This window comes from Amblyraja radiata, chromosome 22, assembly GCF_010909765.2.
Source record: "Amblyraja radiata isolate CabotCenter1 chromosome 22, sAmbRad1.1.pri, whole genome shotgun sequence".
Lineage (NCBI taxonomy): Eukaryota > Metazoa > Chordata > Chondrichthyes > Rajiformes > Rajidae > Amblyraja > Amblyraja radiata.
In genome coordinates, this window is record NC_045977.1 from 7,622,016 (window position 1) to 7,646,413 (window position 24,398).

The 24,398-nt window shown below is 42.1% G+C and overlaps 1 protein-coding gene across 2 annotated transcripts in view; it reads left to right on the forward strand.

The window, feature by feature from the left end:
* The window catches only part of shisa9 (shisa family member 9), a 327,692-nt gene that overhangs the window by 200,580 nt on the left and 102,714 nt on the right, over positions 1–24,398 (forward strand). Inside the window, exon 3 of one of the 2 annotated variants that reach the window (XM_033040305.1) lies at positions 22,580–22,630. The exons of the other annotated variant lie outside the window; for it this stretch is intronic. Within the exon in view, the coding sequence (XP_032896196.1) occupies positions 22,580–22,630 (51 nt within the window). The remainder of the gene's footprint in view (positions 1–22,579; positions 22,631–24,398) is intronic. 2 annotated transcript variants of the gene reach the window in all.

Consider the following 24,398-nt stretch of genomic DNA (forward strand, 5'->3'; position numbering starts at 1 on the left):
ATTAACTTGAAGGTACTCGAGAGGTTGTACACATTCTTCCAAAACGATTGAGGAAGAGGTCCATGTTTTAGCTGTAAGTTCTGTATCGTCTTGTGTGGATAGTTCGATAGTTCAAATGGCCGCCAAATTGCACAATTGGGGAGAAATGTTGAACGAAGCATAATGAGCCAATGTGAATAGATTAGATTGGAGAACCCACCTTATTCTGCCATTGTTAACTTCCCTCACACTTTCGTACTTTGAAGCCTTACCCTGAATACGCCGTGAAGTTTACTTCCAGTATTTAGCCGGAAGTGTGATTTATTCCAGAGAAACCTCTTCTCCAATGTTGAACATGCATACCACTGCACACCCTGTGGGTAGCACCTGATGACGAGTTCCATTGCTGTCAGCGTGCAACTTCCATTTTAATTCAATTGTTGGAGTGCAACATCTAACGACTCGGAGAACGATCCCCTTGGAGTGGGTCCTAATCACTGATTCCTATAACCTATCTGAATAAGGAAGACAATATGGGATACAGGGATAAGAATGTAGGGCCACTGTCAGCTAAGGTTCATCTTTACCTCTTTCATAACTCGGGATTTGCCATCAATATCAGGGCGGTTACGGTGGCGCAGCGGTAGAGTTGCTGCACTTACAGTGAATGCAGCATCGGAGAACCGGGTTCGATCCCGACTACGGGTGCTGTCTGCATGGAGTTTGAACGTCCTCTCCATGACCTGCGTGGGTTTTCTCCGAGTTCTTCGGTTTCCTCCCACACTCCAAAGACGTACAGGTGTGTAGGTTAATTGGCTTGGTGAATGTAAAAATTGTACCTAGTGGGTGTAGGATTGTGTTAATATGCGGAGATTGCTGGTCGGAGCGGCCCCAGTGGTTTCTGTGCTGTATCTCTAAACTGAACTGAATATTAGTGAGACCCAACACAACTAGGAGGAACAGCACCTCATATTTAGCGTGGGCAGCTCACAACCCGGTGGTATGAATTTGGATTTCTCTAACTTCAAGTAACCCTTGTTTTCTCTCTCCCTCACCCTAGTTCACCTTCCCCTCTACATTTCCTTACCATCGTCTGCTTTGATCTGTCGTTTTCACAGGCTACCACTCTATCTCTAGAATCCCTCTCCCCTGACTCTCACTCTGAAGAAGGGTCTCGACCCAAAACATCACCCATTCCTTTTCTCCAGAGATGCTGCCTGCCCCGCTGAGTTACTCCAGCATTTTTTTTGAGTCTATGTTCAAAAACTCTCTGTTCCAGAGGCTAATAATTGTAGCTGATGATGGAAATTCTACTGTAATAAGTATTTGTCCCATGTGGTTCACATGAGCAGGCTGGTATTGAGTTATTCAGGCTCTTGCTGAATATCTCCCTCTCTAACACAGTTTAGAGGCATTGAGCTCAAGGAGGGTGTAGATGTTGAGCTTGAGGGATTGACACAACATAAAGAGCTGATGTATATGCTGGCAGAAGCAGAGCTAGAGGTGGGGCTGTCCCATCTGGAACTAGGGAGGGGGCTACATGTCTAGATTTTAGAAGCTAGCTTGCTCACCATCCAATGTTGATGTAAACACCAGGCTTACAGTAAGCAGTATGGTGTAGAAGAAGCAGCACTAGAGAAAAATATCTTGAACATCTGCATGTAATATATTTGTTTGATACATGAATAAGGCAAATGTCGTGCAGTTTTTCAAACAAAGAATTCAGTGCCCAAATCTTTATCAGCGTGAATGTAAAAAATGTGATTTAATATTAGCTTCAGACTTTAATTGTCCAAAAATAATTTGTTCCAAAATGGGTGGCAGGTAATTTAAAGATGAAAATCAATTGTTCAGACCTTACGATCTAAATGGAATAATTAAGTGTCTCTACTAAAATAACACAGAAGGATGAGGTGTGAATGTGTTGAATTTATTAGTTAGTTTCCCCAATAATAATGTGGAGTTGATGTTGCCTGATTAAGCTCGTAAGAATAGATTTATATTCTTGTGCAGAAATAAAAATCAATATCACATCCTGTGAAAAGTTAGTAATGTTTGATATACGGCAATGAGCAACTGGAGCTGAGTGATCTGCCCTTGGGTGCAATAGAATGCTACCAATCTGCTGTTTGCAAACCATTATACTTCCATTGAGTATTAATATCATTCCCATACATTCTGCTGTAACTGGGTCATCCTGCAGCTCATATGAGCTTTCACGCCTCTTACTGTGTTTTTTTATATTAATTATCTGCATTTATTGATTTGGACTGGGAGCGCTTAGAAGTCAAGCATGTCGGTGGGTGGCTGGAGCCACATTTACATCACACCAGCAATTTTAACTTCTATATAGTGTGTTGGTGAAGCAGATGAGTTTTTATGACAATCCAGTGGTTTCATTGCTGATACTGGCTTTGCATTTCAGAGTTATTTCATCAACTGCATTTACAACCCCATCTGCTATGGTGGCATCTAAACTTATATCACAGGTCGAATTTTGATAGCCAGTCAAATGGTATAACCAGCATGTTACTGTTCCCGACACAGAGGAAGCTCAACCATAGCGGTCTGTAAAATTCAAATACTTTCACGTTTGGAACTTATTGTGAAAGCGCGGGCGAAGAAGATAAACGGCCGCCAAGAACAACAAAACAAAGACAGTACTTTGAGTGGCGGAAAGTTCTGAAATGCAGACTGGAAATTGTCGGCTCACCAGGCAGTAACTGTGGAGGGAGAGAGAGAATGGGAGAGGAGTAGAAGGAAGGAGAGTAAGGACTGTTTCAGTTGATAACTTAGATAGAAACATAGAAAATAGGTGCAGGAGGAGGCCATTCGGCCCTTCGAGCTAGCAGTGCTATTCATTGTGATCATGGCTGATCGTCCCCAATCAATAACCCGTGCCTGCCTTCTCCCCATATCCCTTGATTCCACTAGCCCTCTATCTAACCCTCTCTTAATGGAAGCTTAATAGATAGGCTTCTTATCAGAACCTATAAAACAACAATCTAGCTTACTTCAAAATAAATCTTCAGCTAGAAATGAAAACAGGTGCCACCGATTATTTGTGCAGTTAGTTGTTTAAGAAGGAACTGCAGATGCGGGAAAATTGAAGGTAGACAAAAATCCTGGTGAGGCAGCATCTATGGAGCGAAGGAAAAAGGCAACATTTCGGGTCGAGACCCTTCTTCAGACTGAGGTGGGGGTGGGAAGAAGAAAGGAAGAGGCGGAGACAGTGGGCTGTGGGTGAGCTAGGAAGGGGAGGGGAAAGATGGAGAAAGCAGGGACTACCTGAAATTGGAGAAGTCAATGTGCAGTTAGTTTATTCCATTAGGTCCAGAGGGCAGGGCAAGGCGGACATCAGATAAACACAGATGATATTGGGTATGGCTATAACACAAAATTCCCTTCCACGTGTGTGGTGCAAATTGTAGACGTTGAGCAGCAGTCAGAGCTATTGGCTAAATGCTGTTTACATTTCAAGTGCTGATTATTATACTAATGTTGGCATTATGTTAAATCCTGTCTATTATAATATAAAATAGTTTTGTTTGACAATGTGGAGGAGTTTTGGGGTAGATTTTCCTGGGGCAGAACCCATTGCAAGTCAAAATCTAACATGTGTAAGAAGGAACTGCAGATGCTGATTTACACCAAAGATAGATACAAAATGCTGGAGTAACTCAGCGGGACAGGCAGCATCACTGGAGAGAAAGAATGAGTGACAATTCGGGTCGAGACCCTTCTTCAGACACGAAACGTCACCCATTCCTCCTCTGTAGAGATGCTGCCTGTCCCGCTGAATTACTCCAGCATTTTGTGTCTGGTGTAAACCAGTATCTGCAGTTCCTTCCAACACATCAGATAAACACACCTGTCCCTGCAACACAGAAGCAAAGTAACCAACTTTATTCACAGCCTGCTGTCATAGAGTGATACAGTGTAGAAACAGGCCCTTCGGCCCAACTGGCCCACACCGCCCAACATGTCCCATCTACACTAGTTCCACTTGCCTGCGTTTGGCCCATATCCCTCTAAACCTGTCCTATGTACCTGTCTAAATGTTTCTAAAGCATTGCGATAGTCCCTGCCTCAGCTACCTCCTCCGGCAGATCGTTCCATACACCCACCACCTTGTGTGAAAAAGTTACCCTTCAGATTTACCCCTTCACCTTAAACCCATGCCCTCTGGTCATTGAGGAGGTAAAATCATATCAGATTGGTTGGCTGAATGATTAATTGGTCCTGATAGCCTTCAGTCTCACTCTATATCTGACTTGACTGGTGTTGCTAGGATTTGGACCGAACCTCTAATGACCTGTTAGTTTGATACTGATGACTGCCTATCTTGTTTGGGAAAGTTTATTCCCCTTCTCCAGTGCGGACACAGGCTGAGCCACCAAGAGCAAGCTTAAAAGGCCAAGGATTAGTAGTTTAAGTGCGATGATGATGGCCAAGTCGCTGAACTGTAGTCATTGCAACCAGTCCCCCTTTGATCATAACATGATATTTCACTACTTCTGGGGAGATTAAGTTGCATTTAAGTCAGGTAGATTTGTCTGATATTTTCTTAAGAAGAGAAGATTAAGTTCAGTTCAATATAGTTTATTGTCATGTGCCGAGGTACAGTGAAAAGCTTTTGTTGCGTGCTAACCAGTCAGCGGAAAGTCGGCAATATCTTTTGGATAGCCTGACCAGACTTAAAGATCTCTGAAGAGAAAAGCAGCGGTCAGTGGCAGAGCTCGTGTGTGATCATTTAAAGTCAGCATTTGGGGTGCTACAGACCGTCCAGCAATGAAGGGAATAGGGAACTGATAATCAGGCTTTGAAGAGAATTGTTCGTGCTGTTCAACCTCTGAATGTACATTTGAAAGAAGTAGAAATAAATTTGTGCTTCAAAAACTATCAAGAAGAAAAGAGCAAATGTCGCATTTGATGGTGTCAATGGAGTAATATTACTGATTAGGATCCAATAGTAAATTCTGGCATCTTTTACGCAGACATTTCTCTTGCTGGCTCGATACATATCTTTGCAATGCTGATTTAACTGTTAACCATTCATTTGGAAATAAATCCTGCAGCAAAGCAGATTATAAAAAACACGGCCTCTTCTGGCTGAAGATGATGCGATCACAGTTCACGTGAACACTGAAAATAATTATTATATTTCAATAATCTTTGTTGTTGCACACCAAAATATACTCAGTCATACCAGAGCTGGAATCTGTGTTGTTGGCAGGAATTTTGAGAATTGTAAAGAAAATGAGTAGGTTATAGTTTGGTTAATCCTAGAGCTCACATACTGGGGAGCAAAGATCATAGAGCGGAGCAAGATAATCCACTCGGTGAAAAAGCCGTAGTAGGTCATGGTTAATCTTCAGCGCCATTTCCGTAACCGGCTTCCATCTCCGCTCTATGATCTCTGGTCATGGCGTCCACATCTACAAGTGTAGTGTATTACTCTGCTATAAATTGTTCGAATCGCCAATGTAGGCGACCCGAACTGTCAGCAACTCACTCAGTAGCTCGGGGTGCGAGCGGCCGCCGGGACCGGAGAGTGGAATTGCAGCTAGTCCCGGGGCTCGCAGGCGACCTGGGAACTGCGGCTAGTCCCGGAGGGTCCTGACCCTCTGCAAAAATGGTTGCCGACCCCTGGACGAAACCAAACCCTTGATCCTGTCCCACTAGCCTTAGTGTTCATTGATATTTTATTCGCAATATTAGGATTTCATAGAGGGAGAGAGAGAGAGAGAGAGAGAGAGGAAGGGAAGGGAAGGGAAGGGAAGGGAAGGGAAGGGAAGGGAAGGGAAGGGAAGGGAAGGGGAGGGGAGGGGAGGGGAGGGGAGGGGAGGGGAGGGGAGGGGAGGGAAGGGAGGCAGGGAGGCAGGGAGGCAGGGAGGAAGGGAGGAAGGGAGGAAGGGAGGAAGGGAGGAAGGGAGGAAGGGAGGAAGGGAGGAAGGGAGGAAGGGAGGAAGGGAGGAAGGGAGGAAGGGAGGAAGGAAGGAAGGAAGGAAGGAAGTATTCGGATAGTAAAGGATAGTATTCGGCTGAAGGCAATGGCATATAAGGTAGCCAGAGATAGTGGGAGGGTAGAGGATTGGGAAGCATTTAAAGGTCAGCAAAAAATAACTAAGAGATTAATTAAGACGGGGAAAATAGACTATGAAAGGAATTTAGCAAACAACATAAAAACTAATAGTAAGAGTTTTTATAGCTATATAAAAAGAAAAAGGGTGGCTAAGGTGAACGTTGGTCCATTGGAGGGTGAGACTGGAGAGTTGTTGGTGGGGAACATGGAAATGGCAAAGGCATTAAACGAGTATTTTGTATCAGTCTTCACCATAGAAGACACAAAAAATATTCCAACGTTGGATAAACAGGGGGCGGTAGGAATGGAGGAGCTAAATACTATTAAGATCACCAAGGAGGTGGTATTAGGGAAATTAATGAGACTGAAGGAGGATAAATCCCCTGGGCCTGATGGATTACATCCAAGGGTCTTGAGGGAGATAGCGGTGGGGATTGTGGATGCATTGGTGATAATTTTCCAAAACTCCCTGGAGGCAGGAACGGTCCCAGTGGATTGGAAAATGGCCAATGTAACACCTATATTTAAAAAAGGAAGTAAACAGAAAGCGGGTAACTATAGACCGGTTAGTCTAACATCGGTGGTGGGTAAAATGTTAGAGACAATTATTAAAGAAACACTAACGGGGCACTTGGATAAACATGACTTCATCGGACAGAACCAGCATGGTTTTGTGAAGGGGAAGTCCTGTTTAACGAATTTGCTCGAATTCTTTGAGGAAGTAACAACCCGGGTGGATAAAGGGGAACCGGTGGATGTGGTATACTTGGACTTCCAAAAGGCTTTTGACAAGGTGCCACATAAGAGACTATTGCTAAAAATAAAAAATTATGGAATTGGGGGTAATATATTAGCATGGGTAGAGGATTGGCTAACAAATAGGAAGCAGAGAGTGGGGATAAATGGTTCATACTCGGGATGGCAACCGGTAACTAGCGGGGTTCCGCAAGGGTCGGTGCTGGGACCCCAGTTGTTCACAATTTATATAAATGATTTGGAGGAGGGAACCAAGTGTAATATATCAAAATTTGCGGACGATACAAAAATGGGAGGAAAAGTAGGGGATGAGGAGGATAGGAAGAGTCTGCAAAAGGATATAGATAAGCTAGGTGAGTGGGCAACAACTTGGCAGATGAAGTTTAATACTAATAAATGTGAAGTCATTCACTTTGGGAAAAAAAATGATAGGGCAAGTTATTTTCTAAATGAGGAGGAGCTGCGTTGTAATGCAATGCAAAGGGATCTAGGGGTATTAGTACATGAATCACTAAAAGTTAGTATGCAGGTGCAGCAAGCAATCAGGAAGGCCAATGGAGTTTTGGCCTTTATTGCTAGGGGGATTGAGTATAAAAACACGGAGGTCTTGCTGCAGCTGTACACAGTATTAGTGAGACCACATTTGGAATACTGTGTACAGTTCTGGGGTCCATACTTAAGAAAGGATGTACTAGCCCTGGAGGCAGTGCAGCGAAGGTTTACAAGATTAATTCCTGCAATGAGGGGATTGACATATGAGGAAAGGTTAAGTAGGCGGGAACTCTACTCTTTGGAGTTTAGAAGAATGAGAGGCGATCTCATTGAAACATATAAGATCGTGAGGGGCCTTGATCGGGTGGATGCACCGAGGATGTTCCCAATGATCGGGGAAACTAGAACTAGGGGACATAGTTGCAGAATAAGGGGGGGCTCTTTTAAAACTGAGATGAGGAAGAACTTCTTCACCCAGAGGGTGGTTAATTTATGGAATTCACTGCCCCAGGGAGCAGTGGAAGCAGAAACTTTAAATATATTTAAGACTAAAATAGATGGTTTTTTAGCTGCCAAGGGGATAAGGGGCTACGGGGAGAGGGCAGGGATATGGACCTAGGTATGGTTAGTATAGTAAGACCTGAGTGATCTCCTGGACAAGTGTCGATCGCCTAGATTGGGGTCGGAGAGGAATTTCCCGGATTTTTTTCCCGAATTGGACCTGGGTTTTTATCCGGTTTTTTGCCTCCCCCAGGAGATCACGAGGTTTTTGGGGTGGAGAGGGGTGATAGCGGTATAAAGGGGAGGGTAGTGTCTTGTGTTCTGTGTCTTGTGTCTACTGTTTGTGGGTAAGTGTGTCTGTTTAGTGTTCAGCCATGAGCGAATGGCGGTGCGGGCTCGACGGACCTGGTGGTCTACTCTCGCACCTACTTTCTATGTTTCTATGTTTCTATGAAGGAAGGAAGGAAGGAAGGAAGGAAGGAAGGAAGGAAGGAAGGAAGGAAGGAAGGAAGGAAGGAAGAAAAAGGTTGCTCAACAAATAATTAGAGGAGATCACAAGAAGAAACTGGAGAAATATATATGTGTGTGTGTGTTATATATTTATATACATATATACACATATATATGCATATATATATATATAATATGTATAATGGAAAATCAACATGGCTCATATCCTGTGTTTGAATTGCATCATGATATATATGCATCATGAATATATATGTGTTTATATATATATATTATATATATATATCCAATAAGTTAGGAGTACTCAACTGGACAGGCAGCATCTGTGGAGAGTAGGAATGGGTGACGTTTCGGGTCAATACCCTTCTTCAGTCCTACTCCAGCATTTTGTATCTACATTTGATTTAAACCAGCATCTGCGGTTCTTTCCTACACAATCTAATATGTTGTATGGTCGCTGAATGAAATCAGCCGGAAGTTATACATCAATTGTTAATCTTGCTCAAAACAATTTTATTTTGTTAAATACTTCATTTAAATAACCCCACTATTCCACTCTCTGGATATTGGGAAGACCAAGCCCATTTTATTGGTGCAAAGCAATTCCATAGACACAAAAAAAACATTAAGCAACACTCCAAAAGTAGAGCAACTGGAATCTTCATATTGCTATTATTTCACCAAATATCACAAAATCATCTATTTTTTTTCTCAGCTGCAGGTGATCATTTTGATATTCCTGCCTAGTCTTCCTTATTTAACTTTGAGCATATAAAATACTGTCATTTAGGAAGGAGCACCAGAAAATCCTGCACCCACTCCCCTCTGCATTGTCATTTCTTGAAGAGGTTTTAACATTTTCCTTTGAAGGGTGAATACAAGTTGTGAACAATGGGATTTAGATGAATTACAGAGTGCAAGTTTAATACAAAAATCAATTCAAACACAGGACATGAGCCATGTTTATTTTCCATTTATTGATCAGTGCCAGTGGGATATTAAAGCCATTTCAAATTTTACATCCCAAGGAAATAACTAAATATTAAATAATACTCAATAATTCATTTCCATTGTTAGGTATGTTTGGTCCAATCTTGAATCTGCAGCTAACAGAGCCATTCTCAAATAGTAATACACAAAGTGTTTAGTGTATATATATAGTATATAAATAGAATATATATGTGTTTATTTATATTTTATTTATATATGATATATATAAATATAGTTGCCTTTATGGCTTATGTACATCATGAGAAATAAGATAAAGAGAAAAAGAGCAATACAAGAGAAACTGCAGAAAAAGATGGGGGTGGGGAGGAAGGATGGGGAGGAAATGGGCAGAAACAGATAGGTTAAGCAGAGAGGAAAACACTTAAAAAGAAAATTAACAAAATTACGAATTTGGTAGATGAGCTATATCACACACACATACCGTTCCCCCACAATGCTGATTACACTGCGAGAGGCATAACGGACGTCGGGTCGGGTTTCCTAAAATGACGGACGTTCCGCTTCGTTGCGTACTACACGTCAGTCCATTGGATTTTGCAGGAGTGGACCGTCTTGCTCCGTTCTATGATCTTTGCTGGGTAGCGTGATGCGGAAACTGGCCAACACAAAATGTAGTTAAAATAGCTAAAGCGAAGCATTCTGCTGAAGATAGACTCAAAATACTGGAGTAACTCAGCGGGACAGGCAGCATCTCTGGAGAGAAGGTTTGGTGACATAAAGAACGGTCTGAGGAAGAGTCTTGACCCAAAACGTCACCCATTCCTTCTCTCCAGAGATGCTGCCTGTCCTGCTGAGTTACTCCAGCATTTTGTGTCTATCTTGAGGATGAACAAAGTTGCTGGACTGTATCTTTTATGGAACATTCTTATGGTACTAAATCTTCAAGGTTAATATTCTTTGTCATTTCAATTGAATTAGGATGATAAATCTAATTCTAGATGAGGTGTCACGATGGGACTTTGAGGTAACCATCGCTATTGCTGCTGTTTTTTGTCATCTTGAACATTGCTCCTATGGCGTTTGCAGACCCAGCTGCTCCTTTGGGTTCAGTTTTGGCTTAGTTTATAGATGCAGCGCGGAAACAGGCCCTTCGGCCCACCGAGTCTGAACCAGGGAACCATGTACATTAACACTATCCTAGGGACAATTTACACTTGTACCAGGCCAATTAACCTACAAGCCTGTACGTCTTTGGAGTGTGGGAGGAAGCTGACGGGGAGAACATACAAATTCCGTACAGACAGCACCCGTAGTCAGGTTGCTACCCGGGTCTCCAGCGCTGTAAGGCAGCAACTCTACCACTGTGCCTGGAAAATATTTGTTCTGCTCTGTCACTGTTGCAATGTTAACATCTTTCCTTTCCATTTTTACATTATCTGCCAGAGTTAAATACAGAAGTAGAAAGCTTGTTCCACTCCTTTTGCAACTGCACTGACATCAAATATTACTGAACCCTTGCTTTCCTCCTCGATGACAACTATGATTTTGGCAGATCTCATTGATGAAGGTCAATGCAAGATACAAGGGTAGCATTTCCGAACCAAAGGCAACACAGCTTTAGCATTTCCGAACCAAAGGTAACACAGCTTTAGCATTTCCAAACCAAAGGTAACACAGCTTTAGCATTTCCAAACCAAAGGCAACACAGCTTTAGCATTTCCAAACTATATTTTCAAACCACATTAAGGGCACTGACAGGTCAGTAAAACCACTCACAGTTTAGTAGACATGTATTCAGTGTTATTCACAGCTCAGACTGAGAGATGAGACTCTCCCGCTCCCCCATCTTGCAGAGACTGACTGAGGCACTCAACACTTCCAGGTTTTATAGTCCCTCTGGAAGGGGCGTGGCCTTCAGGAGAGAGAATCTCAACATTTTTTAAACACTAATAACTCTTTTATTTTTCATCGATGGGAAAAATCCTCTTGTCCTGCGCAGCGGGGGGGGGGGGGGGGGGGGGACTCTGAGTAAGATGGCCAAAAAATTGAATGTGCCAGCTTCTGCAGGCGGATCAAGATGACCCGATGTTGAGCAGAGAGATGCCTCTGTAGTTGTTGCAGTCGCTTCTCTCGCCCTTGTTCTTGTAGAGGGTAATGATGGTGGCATCCCTCATGTCCTGCGGTACAGCTCCTTCTTGCCAGCACTGGCAGAGGACTTCATACAAAGGAAGCAGTAAGGTAGCCTTGCGATGCTTGATCAGGTCAGGGGGAATCCCGTCGCTGCCTACGGTCTTGCCTGAGGCCAGGCTGTCAATGTCCTTGCTGAGCTCTTCTACTCTGCGTCTAACTCATCCATGGTCGGCAGGCACTCGATGGCATCAAGGGCTGAGGGGGACACAGTGTTCTCTCTCGAGTAGAGGTCGGAGTAGTGTTCCATCCATCTCTCCATCTGCTGGCATTCGTCTGTGATTACTTCCCCAGTGGAGGATTTGAGGGGGGCTGCCTTGCTCTGGACTGGTCCTAGTGTCTTCCTAATGCCATCGTACATTCCCCTGCTGTTCCCTGTTATGGCGGCCGTCTGGATGTCCTCACTAAGCTGTGTCCAGTAGCCATTGGCGCAACGTCTGGCAGTCTGCTGAACCTTGCTCCTGGCAGCCCTGAGGATCTGCAGGTTCTTCTCATTAGCTGACCGCTTGTACTCGGCTAGGGCGGCGCGCTTGGCTTCGATGACGGGGAGTCATCCCAGACTTGTCCTCAAACCAGTCGTGTGTCTTCGAGGTCTTCTCCCCAAAGCTAGCCAAGGTGTCCCGCAGAATTTCCCTCTTCTCTGTGGCAGAGTCTCCAGGACACGAGGTGCCAAGTTCTCTCTCAAAAGCCTCTGCAAACTGTTGCACAAGGTCTGGACGGGGCATCTTGCTAACATCGATGCGGGGTTCCCCTGCTTCTTGGTACGGTAAAGCCTCTTTGGCTGCAGCCTGATCTTGCAACACACCAAGGAGTGGTCTGTGTCGCAGTCCGCACTGTGGTAGGAGCGTGTGTGGAGAACGTTCTTGATGGTGGCATGTCTGACTAGGATCAGATCCAGTTGATGCCGATGCTTTGAGCGTGGGTGTCTCCAGGAAACCGTGTGTTGGGGCTTTGTCTGAAAGTACGAGTTGGCGATGCACAGGTCATGGTAAGGTCACAGCTCAAGCAGTCGCTGTCCGTTCTCATTCATTTTGCCCGCACCAAACTGCCCACGGCAGAAAGGCCACGATTCATGGTCTGCGCCCACTCTGGTGTTGAAGTCGCCCAGAACAAGTTTTTCTTGCTGGGGATGCTGCTGATGATGGATGCGAGGTTCTCGTAGAACTCGTCCTTTGTGTGTGATGTGGAGGACAGTATCGGGGCAAACACGCTGACAAGGGTGACTGGGCCTGTAGTGGTGTTGAGGCAGAGAGTCAGGAGTCGCTCTGAGCCATTACTGTCTGGTTCCACCATGTTCAGCAGGCTGTTCCTTCCTGCGAAGCCTTCTCTGTGCTCTCTGGGTTTGTCAGAGTCCTTCCCCTGCCAGTAAAACGTGTATCCCTTCTCCTTCAGTGTGCCCGAGTCTGCCAGCATTGTTTCCTGAAGGGTGGCTATGTCTACGTTGAGTTTCTTGAGCTCGTCGTTTATGACAGCTGTTTTCCTGCAATCGCTGATGTCCTGTAGGTTTCCGTGTCTACCCAGAGTCACAGTGCGTTTTCCAAGCTTGAAGGTCAACAGTAGACATGGTCTTCTCCCTTCGCCAGCTCCAGGAGAAGTGCAGAGAACAGCGGATGCCCCTGTATGTTGCTTTCATTGACCTCACCAATGCGTTCGACCTCATCAGCAGGGATGGCCTATTAAAGGCTCTGCCAAAGATCGGCTGCCCACCAAAACTGCAGAGTATGATAGAATCCTTCCACATCAACACGAAGGGAACAGTGCAGTTCAATGGCAGCTTCTCTGAGCCCATCGACATCCACAGTGGCGTCAAACAAGGCTGCGTCCTCGCTCCCACACTCTTTGGGATTTTCTTCGCTCTGCTCCTGAAACATGCCTTCAGCACTGCAACAGAGGGGATCTACCTGCGTACTAGATCAGATGGCAGGCTCTTCAACCTCACCCGCCCCAGAGCAAAGACAAAAGTACGTGAAGCTCTCATCAGAGACATGTTGTTTGCCGACGATGCTGCAGTTGTGTCCCACACCCAGCAGGAACTACAGTCACTGATGGACCGCTTCTATTGGGCATGCAAGGACTTCGGGCTGACCATCAGCCTGAAGAAGACGAACGTCTTGGGGCAGGATACAGAGGAGCCGCTTGTCATCACCATCGATGACTACGAACTTGATGCCGTCCATCAGTTCACGCACCTCGGCCCCACCATCACCGACAACCTCTTCTTGGACACAGAGATTGATAAGAGGATCGGAAAGGCAGCTACAAATCTCGCTCGTCTCACAACTCAAGTGTGGACCAACCCAAAGCTGCTGTACGGCAGTGAGACATGGACTACAAATGCCAGGCAGGAGAGAAGACTCAACACCTTCCACCTGAGAAGCATCCGCCATGTCTTGGGCACATCCTGGCAAGACAGAGTGTTCAACGCCGAGATCCTGTCTCGCGCTGGCCTTCCCAGTATGTGCACTCTACTCAGGCAGCGCAGACTGCGGTGGCTGGGCCATGTCCACCGCATGGAGGATAGCCGTATTCCAAAAGACATCCTCTATGGAGAGCTGACATCTGGGAGGAGAACCATCGACCGCCCCCAGCTACGTCACAACGATGTCTGCAAGAGAGATATGAAGGTGCGCAACATTGACGTGGAGTCCTGGGGGAGCCTTGCAGCTGATCGCACGAGGTGGAGAGGTACCCTGAACCAACATCTCAAAACGGGGGAAGAGAAACTGTTCAACGCATCGGCAGACAAGCGGGGGCGCAGAAAGGAGCGCAGCAACTTCAACAAACCAGAGACCACACACAAATGTGACCTTTGCCACAGAGACTGTCACTCCCACATTGGTCTCTTCAACCACAAGCGACGCTGCTCCAGCCGAGGTTTGGAGCAAGCAGCCAACAACTAGGACGCATCACCCATGGTCAGTCATGACCGAGGGGGGCCTACGAGAATCGTGCGTGGGTGGCCTGGTAAGCTGGAAAATATTAAAAAATATAAACATTGATTTATGATTTGGTGAAATAGCCATGCACATCACAAGATAAATAAATATAAAGTCAAGCACTTTTGAAAACTTGAAAACCACATTTAAATTTAACAGATTTGGTAGTACATGGTTTATTAGTTTTCAACGTGATATGGGTTGAAATTTTTTGTGGCCAAAATGCAACTTATGAACCATGTGTGCAAAGAATTAATTGAATATATAATCTGTGCTTGCTTCTTGAGCTGTGAACTTGGTATTGTCCATTTTCAATATATTAGTATCAGTACTGGTCTATTATTGTTATGTGTGCAGTGGAACGCTTTTGTTTGCATGCTATCCAATTAATCAAATGATATTATGCATGAATGCAATCAAGGCCTGTACATGTTCACAGGCAGAGCAAAGGAAAAATATCAGCTTGCAGAATATCATTTTTCAGGATTGTAGCATTACTGTTCCAGAGAAAAATTCAATTGCCCACAATTAGGTAGGTAGGAAGATCAGGACTACATCTTAGCCTATGGGAGGGACGTCCAGAAGGCTGATACCAGAGGGGTAGAAGCTGTTCCTGCGTTTGGTCGTACATGCTTTCAAGCTTTTATATCATTGGCCCAATGAGAGGAGTAAGAAGGGGGAGTGACTGGGGTGAAAAATGGCCTGGATTATGCTGGCTGCTTTGTCACTGCAGTGGCGAGTCTAGATAGAGTCAATGGTGGGGAGTCTGGCGTGTGCGATGGCCTTGGCTGGGTTCACACTTCTGCAACCTCGTGTCATCTTGGGCAGAGCTGTTCCCAAACCAAGCGAGGATCCAACCTGATAGGATTCTTTCTACAATACATCTGTAAAAGTTGATAAGTGTAATTGAAGACATGGAGACCTTCCTTATGGGCCTGTACCACTTAGGCAACTTTTTAGACGACTGCAGGAGACTATGCGGTCACCACATGTCGTTGCCGGGGAGTCGCCATCATGGTCGTGAGGTGTTCCCGCATTTTGGGAACTAGTCGCGGCCTCATTATGGTCACCGTGCATTTTTAACATGTTGAAAAATTAGTGGCAACTAGAATGAAGTCGCCATGGAGATTAGCGAGAATTCTCGAGCCGTAGGTGGGTTGCAAGTCGGTCCTAGTGGGTTGCCAAGAGGTCAAAGGTTCTCGGAGGTTCTCGTAGGTTGCAGCCGGTGCTGACCGGTGAATTTCATTGGCTCATTGGGGGGAAAAAAAGGTAAGCAGTAGTTTTCAGAACCAAGGATAACCGACCGGTAATGTTAAATGTCCACCGAGCTTCACAGCCGTGTATCGCTGGCTTATTAAAAGTTGTCTCCACTCCTTCTCCCCCCTTCTCCTCCCTTCTCCCCCCTATTTTAAAGGACTTACTATACACAGTGCTTTGGCTGTCTTAATTACAGCACCAACCTTCCTGTTCATCGCGGTGTGGGTCTGTATCACCTTGGCTTTGCACCGTGGCATTTTTTAGACAGCACTCCCCCGCTTGCCCTGGCTTTTGCCTTTGCGATGCGTTTGTGTGTGTGTTCCGCTCTGACAGTCGCCGTTCCAGTTCCTGGTTTTTCAGGCGACTGCTCTGAAAAATCACCTAAGTGGGACAGGCCCATTAGTCGCCTGAGGAAATAGAGGCTTCAGTATGCGTTTTGGGACATAGATTCAATGTGGTTGGCTTCTCATAGCTTGTTGGTAATATATACACCCAGGAACCTGTAGCACTCAAACATTTCCACACTTCTACACCGATGATTGATTGGGGCGTGTATTCCACCATGCTCCCATAAGTCTATAATGAGCTCCTTCATCTTGCTGACTTTCAGGGAGGGATATGTGTAGGAAGGAACTGCAGATGCTGGTTTACACCGAAGATAGACACAAAATGCCGGAATAACTCAGTGGGACAGGCAGCATCTCTGGATAGAAGGAATGGGTGATGTTTCAGGTCAAGACCTTGCTTCAGCCTGAGAGTCAGGGGAGATGGAGACGGTGATAAGGAAGTGCTAGGTGTGAAAACGAGACATCAAAGGGGATGCAGATCAATGGGACAGTCTGGTTGGAGAACTAGGATGGATGGAAAGAGCGGGAAAGCTAGGGTTACTTGAAGTTAGAGAAGTCAATATTCATACTGCTGGGGTGTAAGTTACCCAAGCGAAATATGAGGTGCTGTTCCTCCAATTTGCGCTGAGTTACTCCAGCATTTTGTGTCTATCTTCAGGGAGAGGTGGTTGTCATGACACCACTAAGCTGTCTATCTCCTGCCTATACTAAGTCTCATCATTGTTGGCGATTTGGCCCACGACAGTGGTGCCATCTGCAAACTTGGCCGCACAGTCGTGAGTGCATAAGGAATATAGTAAGCGGGTGAGAACACATCCTTGTGGAGCATCCCGGAGTTTTAATTGTATAAAGGGAAACCTGATGATGGCTGGGTCTGTGGAGAAGGATCTACTGGCTTCACTTGAGTGAGTGGCGGCATCTGTTAACTGCTTGCAGTCACTGGAAAGTGAGTTAGCGTTCTGAATTTGTTTTATTTACCAGCGATTGGATTACTGGAGGGAGCTTGTGAAACACGTGAATGGGAAAGTCTTGATTGTTGTCCTTCATCCAGTGTTTGCCTGTAAAACTTTGAACTAATACATCCTAAGAGGAAGACTTACATCAATATAGTCCCTTCTATGACTTCAGGATGAGAGCCAGTGAAGTACTACTGGGGCCATTCTTCGGGAACTGAACCAACATGTCACACACGTGACCAGACGGCATCACATACAGATTAGATTAGATTAGATATAATTTATTGATATTATTAATACAGTAATGCATTAAAAAAGTTCTTGTAAGAGATTAATCTTATTCATTGCTGTTTGCCTACCTACATAACTATAATGCATGTCTGCCAAAGATGTGAGCATTCTAGCTTTTTAAAATTCGCTGAGTTTGTGAGATAAAACTTATGAAAAAAATGTTTCCGTCAGGTCACTCACGTGACCAGTCATATTTGACCTCTGACCCTAAACAAACTTTGGTCAGCATAACATTAAAAACTTCACTTGATAAACAGAAAAAAATATGAATCATAGATACTGTTCAAAACAATATGCCTGTGATGCTTTCAAAATTAGAAGAGATGTATTCCACAATTCGTCATATTTTTGGTCACACACGTGACCAAAACTGGGCCTACTGGTCTCTGTATTAGCCGTGTCAATTTTCACGGAGTAAAGTTGCAGAAGCAATTGAAAGACGTTTAGTCGGGCACATGGATAGCAAAGGTTTACACGGCTATGGGCCAAATGCGGACAAATGGGACTAGCTCAGACAGGCAATTTGGCCGGCATAGGTGTGTTGGGGCAAAGCATCTGTTTACAACTCCGATTGTAAGGTGTAGGTAGGAACTGCAGATGTTGGTTTAAACCGAAGGTAGACACAAAAATCTGGAGTAACTCAACGGGACTGGTAGCATCTCTGGTGAGAAGGAATGGGTGACGTTTTCGGTGGAGACCCTTCTTCAGACTGAGAGTCGGGGTATAGACGGGATATAGATATAGATTGTAGGTCTTGGGAACCTTAGTATTCAGCTGACCTTGGGACCTTTCAGTCCTCAGGCTGCATGTTTAAAAGTAGGCACTTTTGCAGTGTGCTCTTTGGTGTGCAAGCGTGGCTTGCGATGAAAGAATTCTGGGGTTCCTGCTAACTTTCTGACATTTTAGGGAGCAGAGGTAGAGTTGCTGCCTTACAGCGCTGGTGCCCCGGGTTCGATCCTGACAAGGGCTTGTACATTCTCCCCATGACCTGCATGGGTTTTCCCCGATATCTTCGATTTCCTCCCACACTCCAAAGACGTACAGGTTTGTAGGTTAATTGGCTTGGTATGAAATGTAAATTGTCCCTAGTGTGTGTAGGATAGTGTTAATGTGCGGGGATCGCTGGTCGGTGCAGACTCGGTGTGCTGAAGGGCCCGTTTCCGCGGTGTATCTCTAAACTAAACTTTAAAAAATATTGTGGCGATCCCACTTTATATTCGGAAAGTTCCCAGTTATATGAGGATATACAAAAATGATGGATGAAAAATATATATTTAAATTTTAATTGTAATTGTTGGAATGATAGTAAGTTTCCCATTTCATACATATCCCCGATCCTTCTAATTCCGAGACTTTCCCATTGGTTATATGTCTTATCAATAAGAGATGGTTTAAATAAAGGGTTATTCGCTATTGGCATTAACAGTGATAGATTTCTTAATTTTAAAGATAATTTTATTTGTTTCCAAATTCTTATTGTACCATATATAATTGGGTTCTTCTTATATATTGTGTTATTCAGTTTTTTTGGGGAGAAGAGGATCGTTCCTATATTACAAGGATGGCAATCCTCCTTCTCCATTTTTATCCATTCTGTCTGTTGGGTAGAACTATCCAACCAATAAATCATATTCTTAATATGCACTGCCCAGTAATAATACATAAAATTCGGAAGTGAAAGTCCCCCGACCTCTTTTGGTTTACATAAGTGTTTTTTTGTGATTCTATGTGATCTATAGTCCCAAATATAATTAGTAATATTAGAGTCTAATTTAAAAAAAAATATTTTGGTATATATACCGGTATAGATTGAAATAGGTATAGTAATTGTGGTAGGAAGATCATTTTTATTGCATTTATTCTACCTAATAATGATAAGGGAAGTGTTTTCCAAAATTTAATCAACGTATTAAGTTTATTTAATAAAGGCATGAAATTAGCATTGAATAATGCTTTATATTTTCTAGTAATCTGAATACCCAAATATTTAAATTTTTCTGTTGCGATTTTAAAGGGGAACTTCAGTAAGTGTGTAGGTTCTTGAGGTTTTAATGTCATGATTTCACTTTTATTCCAGTTTATTCTATATCCAGAAAAAGACCCAAATTCCTCTATTAAGTTTAATAAATTTGGTATGCTCGTTTGTGACTTTGTAATATATAAAAGTATATCGTCTGCATATAATGAGATTTTATTCTTTGAGTCTCTGGTATTATAGCCCTGAATATTCGGATGAATTCTTATACTTTCAGCAAGGGGTTCTATCATAAGGGCAAATAGCAGGGGTGATAGTGCACATCCCTGCCTATTACCCCTTGATAGTTGAAATTTTTGAGATAACATGTTATTAGTTAAAATTCTTGCCATCGGTTTATCATATAATAATTTTACCCATGTTATAAAATTCTCTCCCATATTAAATTTTTGTAGTACTTTATATAAGTATTGCCACTCTACCTGATCAAATGCTTTCTCTGCATCCAAAGAAATAATTGATATATCTTCTTCCTCTACTTTATGCGAGTACATTATATTAAACAGACGTCTCAGATTATTAAATGAGTATCTTTTAGGTATAAACCCCGTTTGATCAGGGTTTATCAATTGACTAATATATTTGCTTTATCTTCTTGCTAAAATCTTTGCTAAAATTTTCTGATCTGTATTTAAAAGTGATATAGCTCTGTACGAGCCCGGATCTTCTAAATCTTTATCTTTTTTTGGAATAAGCGTAATAGTTGATTCTGTTAGTGTTTCAGGTAGTTTGTTTTCTTTAAAAGCATGGGAGTATAAATTAAATAAATAAGGGGTTGTTATCTCCTGAAATTTTTTATAAAATTCATTATTAAAACCATCTGGTCCCGGTGTCTTACCATTTTTCAGCGATTTTATTGTTTCACCTATTTCTTTGATTGTAATTTGAGCTCCTAATTCCTCTTGTTCCAAAAGGTCCAGTATTGGAAGATTACAATTATCTAGAAATTTTTTTATTTTACTATCTTCTCTTTTAATTTTAGATGTATATAAGTTTTGGTAAAATTGGGCAAATCTATTATTAATATCTTTAGGTAGTATTAGTAATTCACCTTTCTCTGATTTAATTTTGGTTATAGTATTTTCCTTTTCTTGTTTTTTCAATTGGCGAGCTAAAAGCTTATGTGGTTTGTCACCAAACTCAAAATGTTCCTGTTTTGTCATTTGGAATAGTCTTATTACTCTTGCCGATAAAATTCGATTAAGTTTAAATTTCAGTAATATTATCTTATTGTGTTTATCTGTCGTGGAATCTTTGGCATTATCCAACTCTAACTGTCTGATTTCTTGTTCTAACAACAATTGTTCTGTCTTATTCTTTTTATTTTGAAAACTTTGATATGAAATTATAATTCCTCTCATAAATGCCTTAAAAGTTTCCCATAATAAAGAAGGCAAAGTACCTGGTATATCATTTGTATCGAAAAAAAGTTCCATTTGTTGTTTTAAATATTGATAGCCTTGCACGTCATTTAAAATATGTGTATTAAACCTCCAAAAAAATGTTTTACCCGGCATTCCCTCAAATTTTACTTATTTTAAATATCTTCAGATTTGCGATTTCGTGAAAAAATATATACAAGGATATCAAAAAGTAACTCCTGACTTATTGGAAGAGGCAATGAATATTGAAGCTGACTCACAAAAATTAATATCATATTTATATAATAGTATTCTAAATATAGACCTACCATCGACAGAGGTACTTAGAGAAGAGTGGGAACGGGAACTAATGATAAAAATTACGAAGGTTAAATGGGAAAAATACCTGATATATATTCACAAATGTTCAATTAATGTAAGACATAATTTAATTCAATTTAAAATTGTACATAGATTATATTATTCAAAAACAAGATTGAACAAATTTTATCCAAATATATCCGCCACTTGTGATAAATGTCTAGCCCAAAAGGCAACTATAACACATTCCTTAGTCTCCTGCATAAAACTTTATAGATTTTGGAATGATATTTTTGAAATATTTACAAAATTATTCAAGACAAGAATGGAACCTAATACTGAAATGATTATATTTGGCGTAATGGAAGATGGGAATAAATTGAACACATCTCAAAATCTATTCCTTAACTATGGTTTAATAATAGCAAAAAAATTAATTCTTAAATTTTGGAAGGGTACATCAATACCAACGCTTAAAATGTGGATTGCAAGTATGTTGGACACCGCTCATCTTGAGGAAATGCGATTCCTCCTAATGGATAAATCAGACCAATTCATAACGAGTTGGTCTCCATTCATCGTTTTTTTGGAATCATATGGTGCAACACAATTGTAAAAAATAACTGTTTCAGGACTGGACGAGGGTTGGTCAAGACTATAAATAATGATCTCCTCTTTTTTTCTTTTCTTTTCTTTTCTCTATTCTCTCTCTCAACTTTCTTCATTTACTCGTTTTCTTTTTTCACACACTATATATTTAATTAAAAATAAAATATAAAAAAAAAGAAAAATATATATTGGTGCATTCTATCCGGGAGACCAGGAAGCTTAGCGCATGGTTTTCAATGCCATCAGTTAATCTTTGTTTTGCAGGAGCCTGTCTTTTGAATGCTCTGAATAAAGAGTTTAACATTAAATGAAAACTCTTGCCCATTAACCAGAATGCAGAAAGTTTCAGTTTCAACTCAGTTTCAGTTCAGTTTATTGTCATGTGTACAGAGGTACAGTGAAAAGCTTTTTGTTGTATAATGAAGAAACTTTTTTGGCAGAAGGCAGAAAATTAAACAGAAAATGTTGGGAATGTTCTACAAGACAGAAAACACTGTTGGCGAGAAGAACAGAGTTAACTCTTCGATGAAATGATATGGGCCTGAAATATTCACTCCATTCCTTCCTCCACTGGTGTGACCTGACCTTTGAATATTTAAAAAAAATAATCGCTGGAAGCACTCAGCAGGCCTGGCGATATCCGTGGAAAGACTGGGATCTGCAACGTTAGATGGACATAAAAAGCTGGAGTAACTCACAGAGAGCAAAATGACAAATGCCGGTAATGCTGGGCAACTATTGATTAGACAGCAGAGAGCATTCTCCAAGTGTTTCCTCAAAGTAGTGTCATTGGAAGGGAACACAATGTAACTATTTGCCCAAAGATAGACACAAAAGGCTGGAGTAACTCAGAAGGACAGGCAGCATCTCAGGTGAGGAATGGGTAACATTTCGGGTCGAGACCCTTTCTTCATCTGCTGGATCTGATCTTTCACTCCAAATACAAACGTTGACTCTGTTTTTCTTCCCACAGATGTTGCCTGGTCTGCTAATATTTCCTGTTTTTGTTGTGAGTATGAGTTTTAAGTATTTTCTGCTTTATTTCAGATTATCTGCATCTGCAGAATTTCCCATTTGCAACGGTGGCAGCAGAATTGGGTAATCATTTTCAATTTAGACCTTCAAACCTGACCCAAGTATCATTATTTACACAGTTAAAACCGTTTAACATACTTTACCAGCAATCTCAATGGTGTATAATTGGCATAATTTGTTTTATATGGTTTATATATTGTTAATCTCACTGAATGACTCCATACTTCAGCAAAAGCAGCATATAAATGTTTAATCAATACCTTTTTTAAAAGCAATGCGTTTTAGGTAAAGCATTAATTTCACTAATTAAAGTTTAATAACACCATTCATTAAGATGCCAATTGATTAAATTTCTAGTCCGGATCATTGAACTGTCTAAAGGATATAGAACAAAATGATATCATAACACCATCTCCTGCCATGTATATGTCTGCTGAATCTGATGTATCATTCTCCTCCAAATACAAGTCTGAAAAACTGGGGATTATAACTCATTACGCGTAGAATGAAGTTCAGAGCGCAGGAGTTGCGATTGTAACATGCATGACAGGCAATGCATTGCATCAGGTACCCTGCAGCCAGTAATCACACGTAAATCACACTGCAAGCAGTTGCATGAGCGGCTTCGACAGTACCGCCAAAGCAGCATTTTACTACTTCAGCAACAGAGTCCTCTTCGGGGATGGTTTGCCCCTGGGTTGCACATAGATGATGGGACTGTCACACCACACTATGACAGATGATGAAACATCATACCATCAGATGCAAGCACCTGATACAGGAACCAAGAGAGCTTCTTACGGCCATCAGGCTATACAACAATACAACCTCCAAATAAGCTCAGAACTACATAGATTTGGGGGCATTGGCCTTGACTTTTAACACTATAATTGTTTGTTTGTATGTATGTGTGTCTGTCTATATAGTATATATATATGGGGGGGAAAAAGTTCTATATATATATATAGAACTTTTTCTTTTAATAAATTTTGTGCGCATCTATACATATAGATTCTCTCTCTCTCTCTCTCTCTCTCTCTCTCTCTCTCTCTCTCTCTCTCTCTCTCTCTCTCTCTCTCTCTCTCTCTCTCTCTCTCTCTCTATATATATATATATATATATATATATATATATATATATATATATATATATATATATAATAAACGGAATAAAACTTTTAATATATATATAAAAAGTTTTATTCCGTTTATTATTTTGTTTACTGAGTACTATGTTTACATATACTATTGTGCTGCTGCAAGTAAGAATTTCATTTTGTGCCTGGGGCATATGACAATGTACTCTTGCCTCTTGACTTGGTAGTGTCCAGCTATAATTCACAGCCATGGAGTACTGTACACGTGATATCCTTATGTACAAAAGGATATGTCAGCATTTGAGGCATGGCAGAAAAAAAATCACAACGCTAATTTCTAGAATGAGAGGGTTGTCCTGTTATGAGTGATTAAAATAGTTTGAACTGCACCCTATACAATTTGGAAGAATGAGAACTGACTGAAACATGTAAATGTGCACAGTAGGGTAAATGTTTTAATGTTTACACCGGGAGCATTTTGAATTTGGGAAGATGCTTACAAGATAAGGGGACGATCATTTGAAGTTCATCAAAATGTTTTCTTGCAGATGGTGGTGAATCTCTGGAATTCCCTACCCGAGCAGGTTTTGGTCCAGTTTTTTGTTTAGTTTAGAGATACAGCACGGAAACAGGCACTTCGGCCCACCGGGTCCACGCCGACCAGCGATCTCCGCACACTAATACTATCCTACACACACTAGCGACAATTTAGACTTCTACCAAGCCAATTAACCT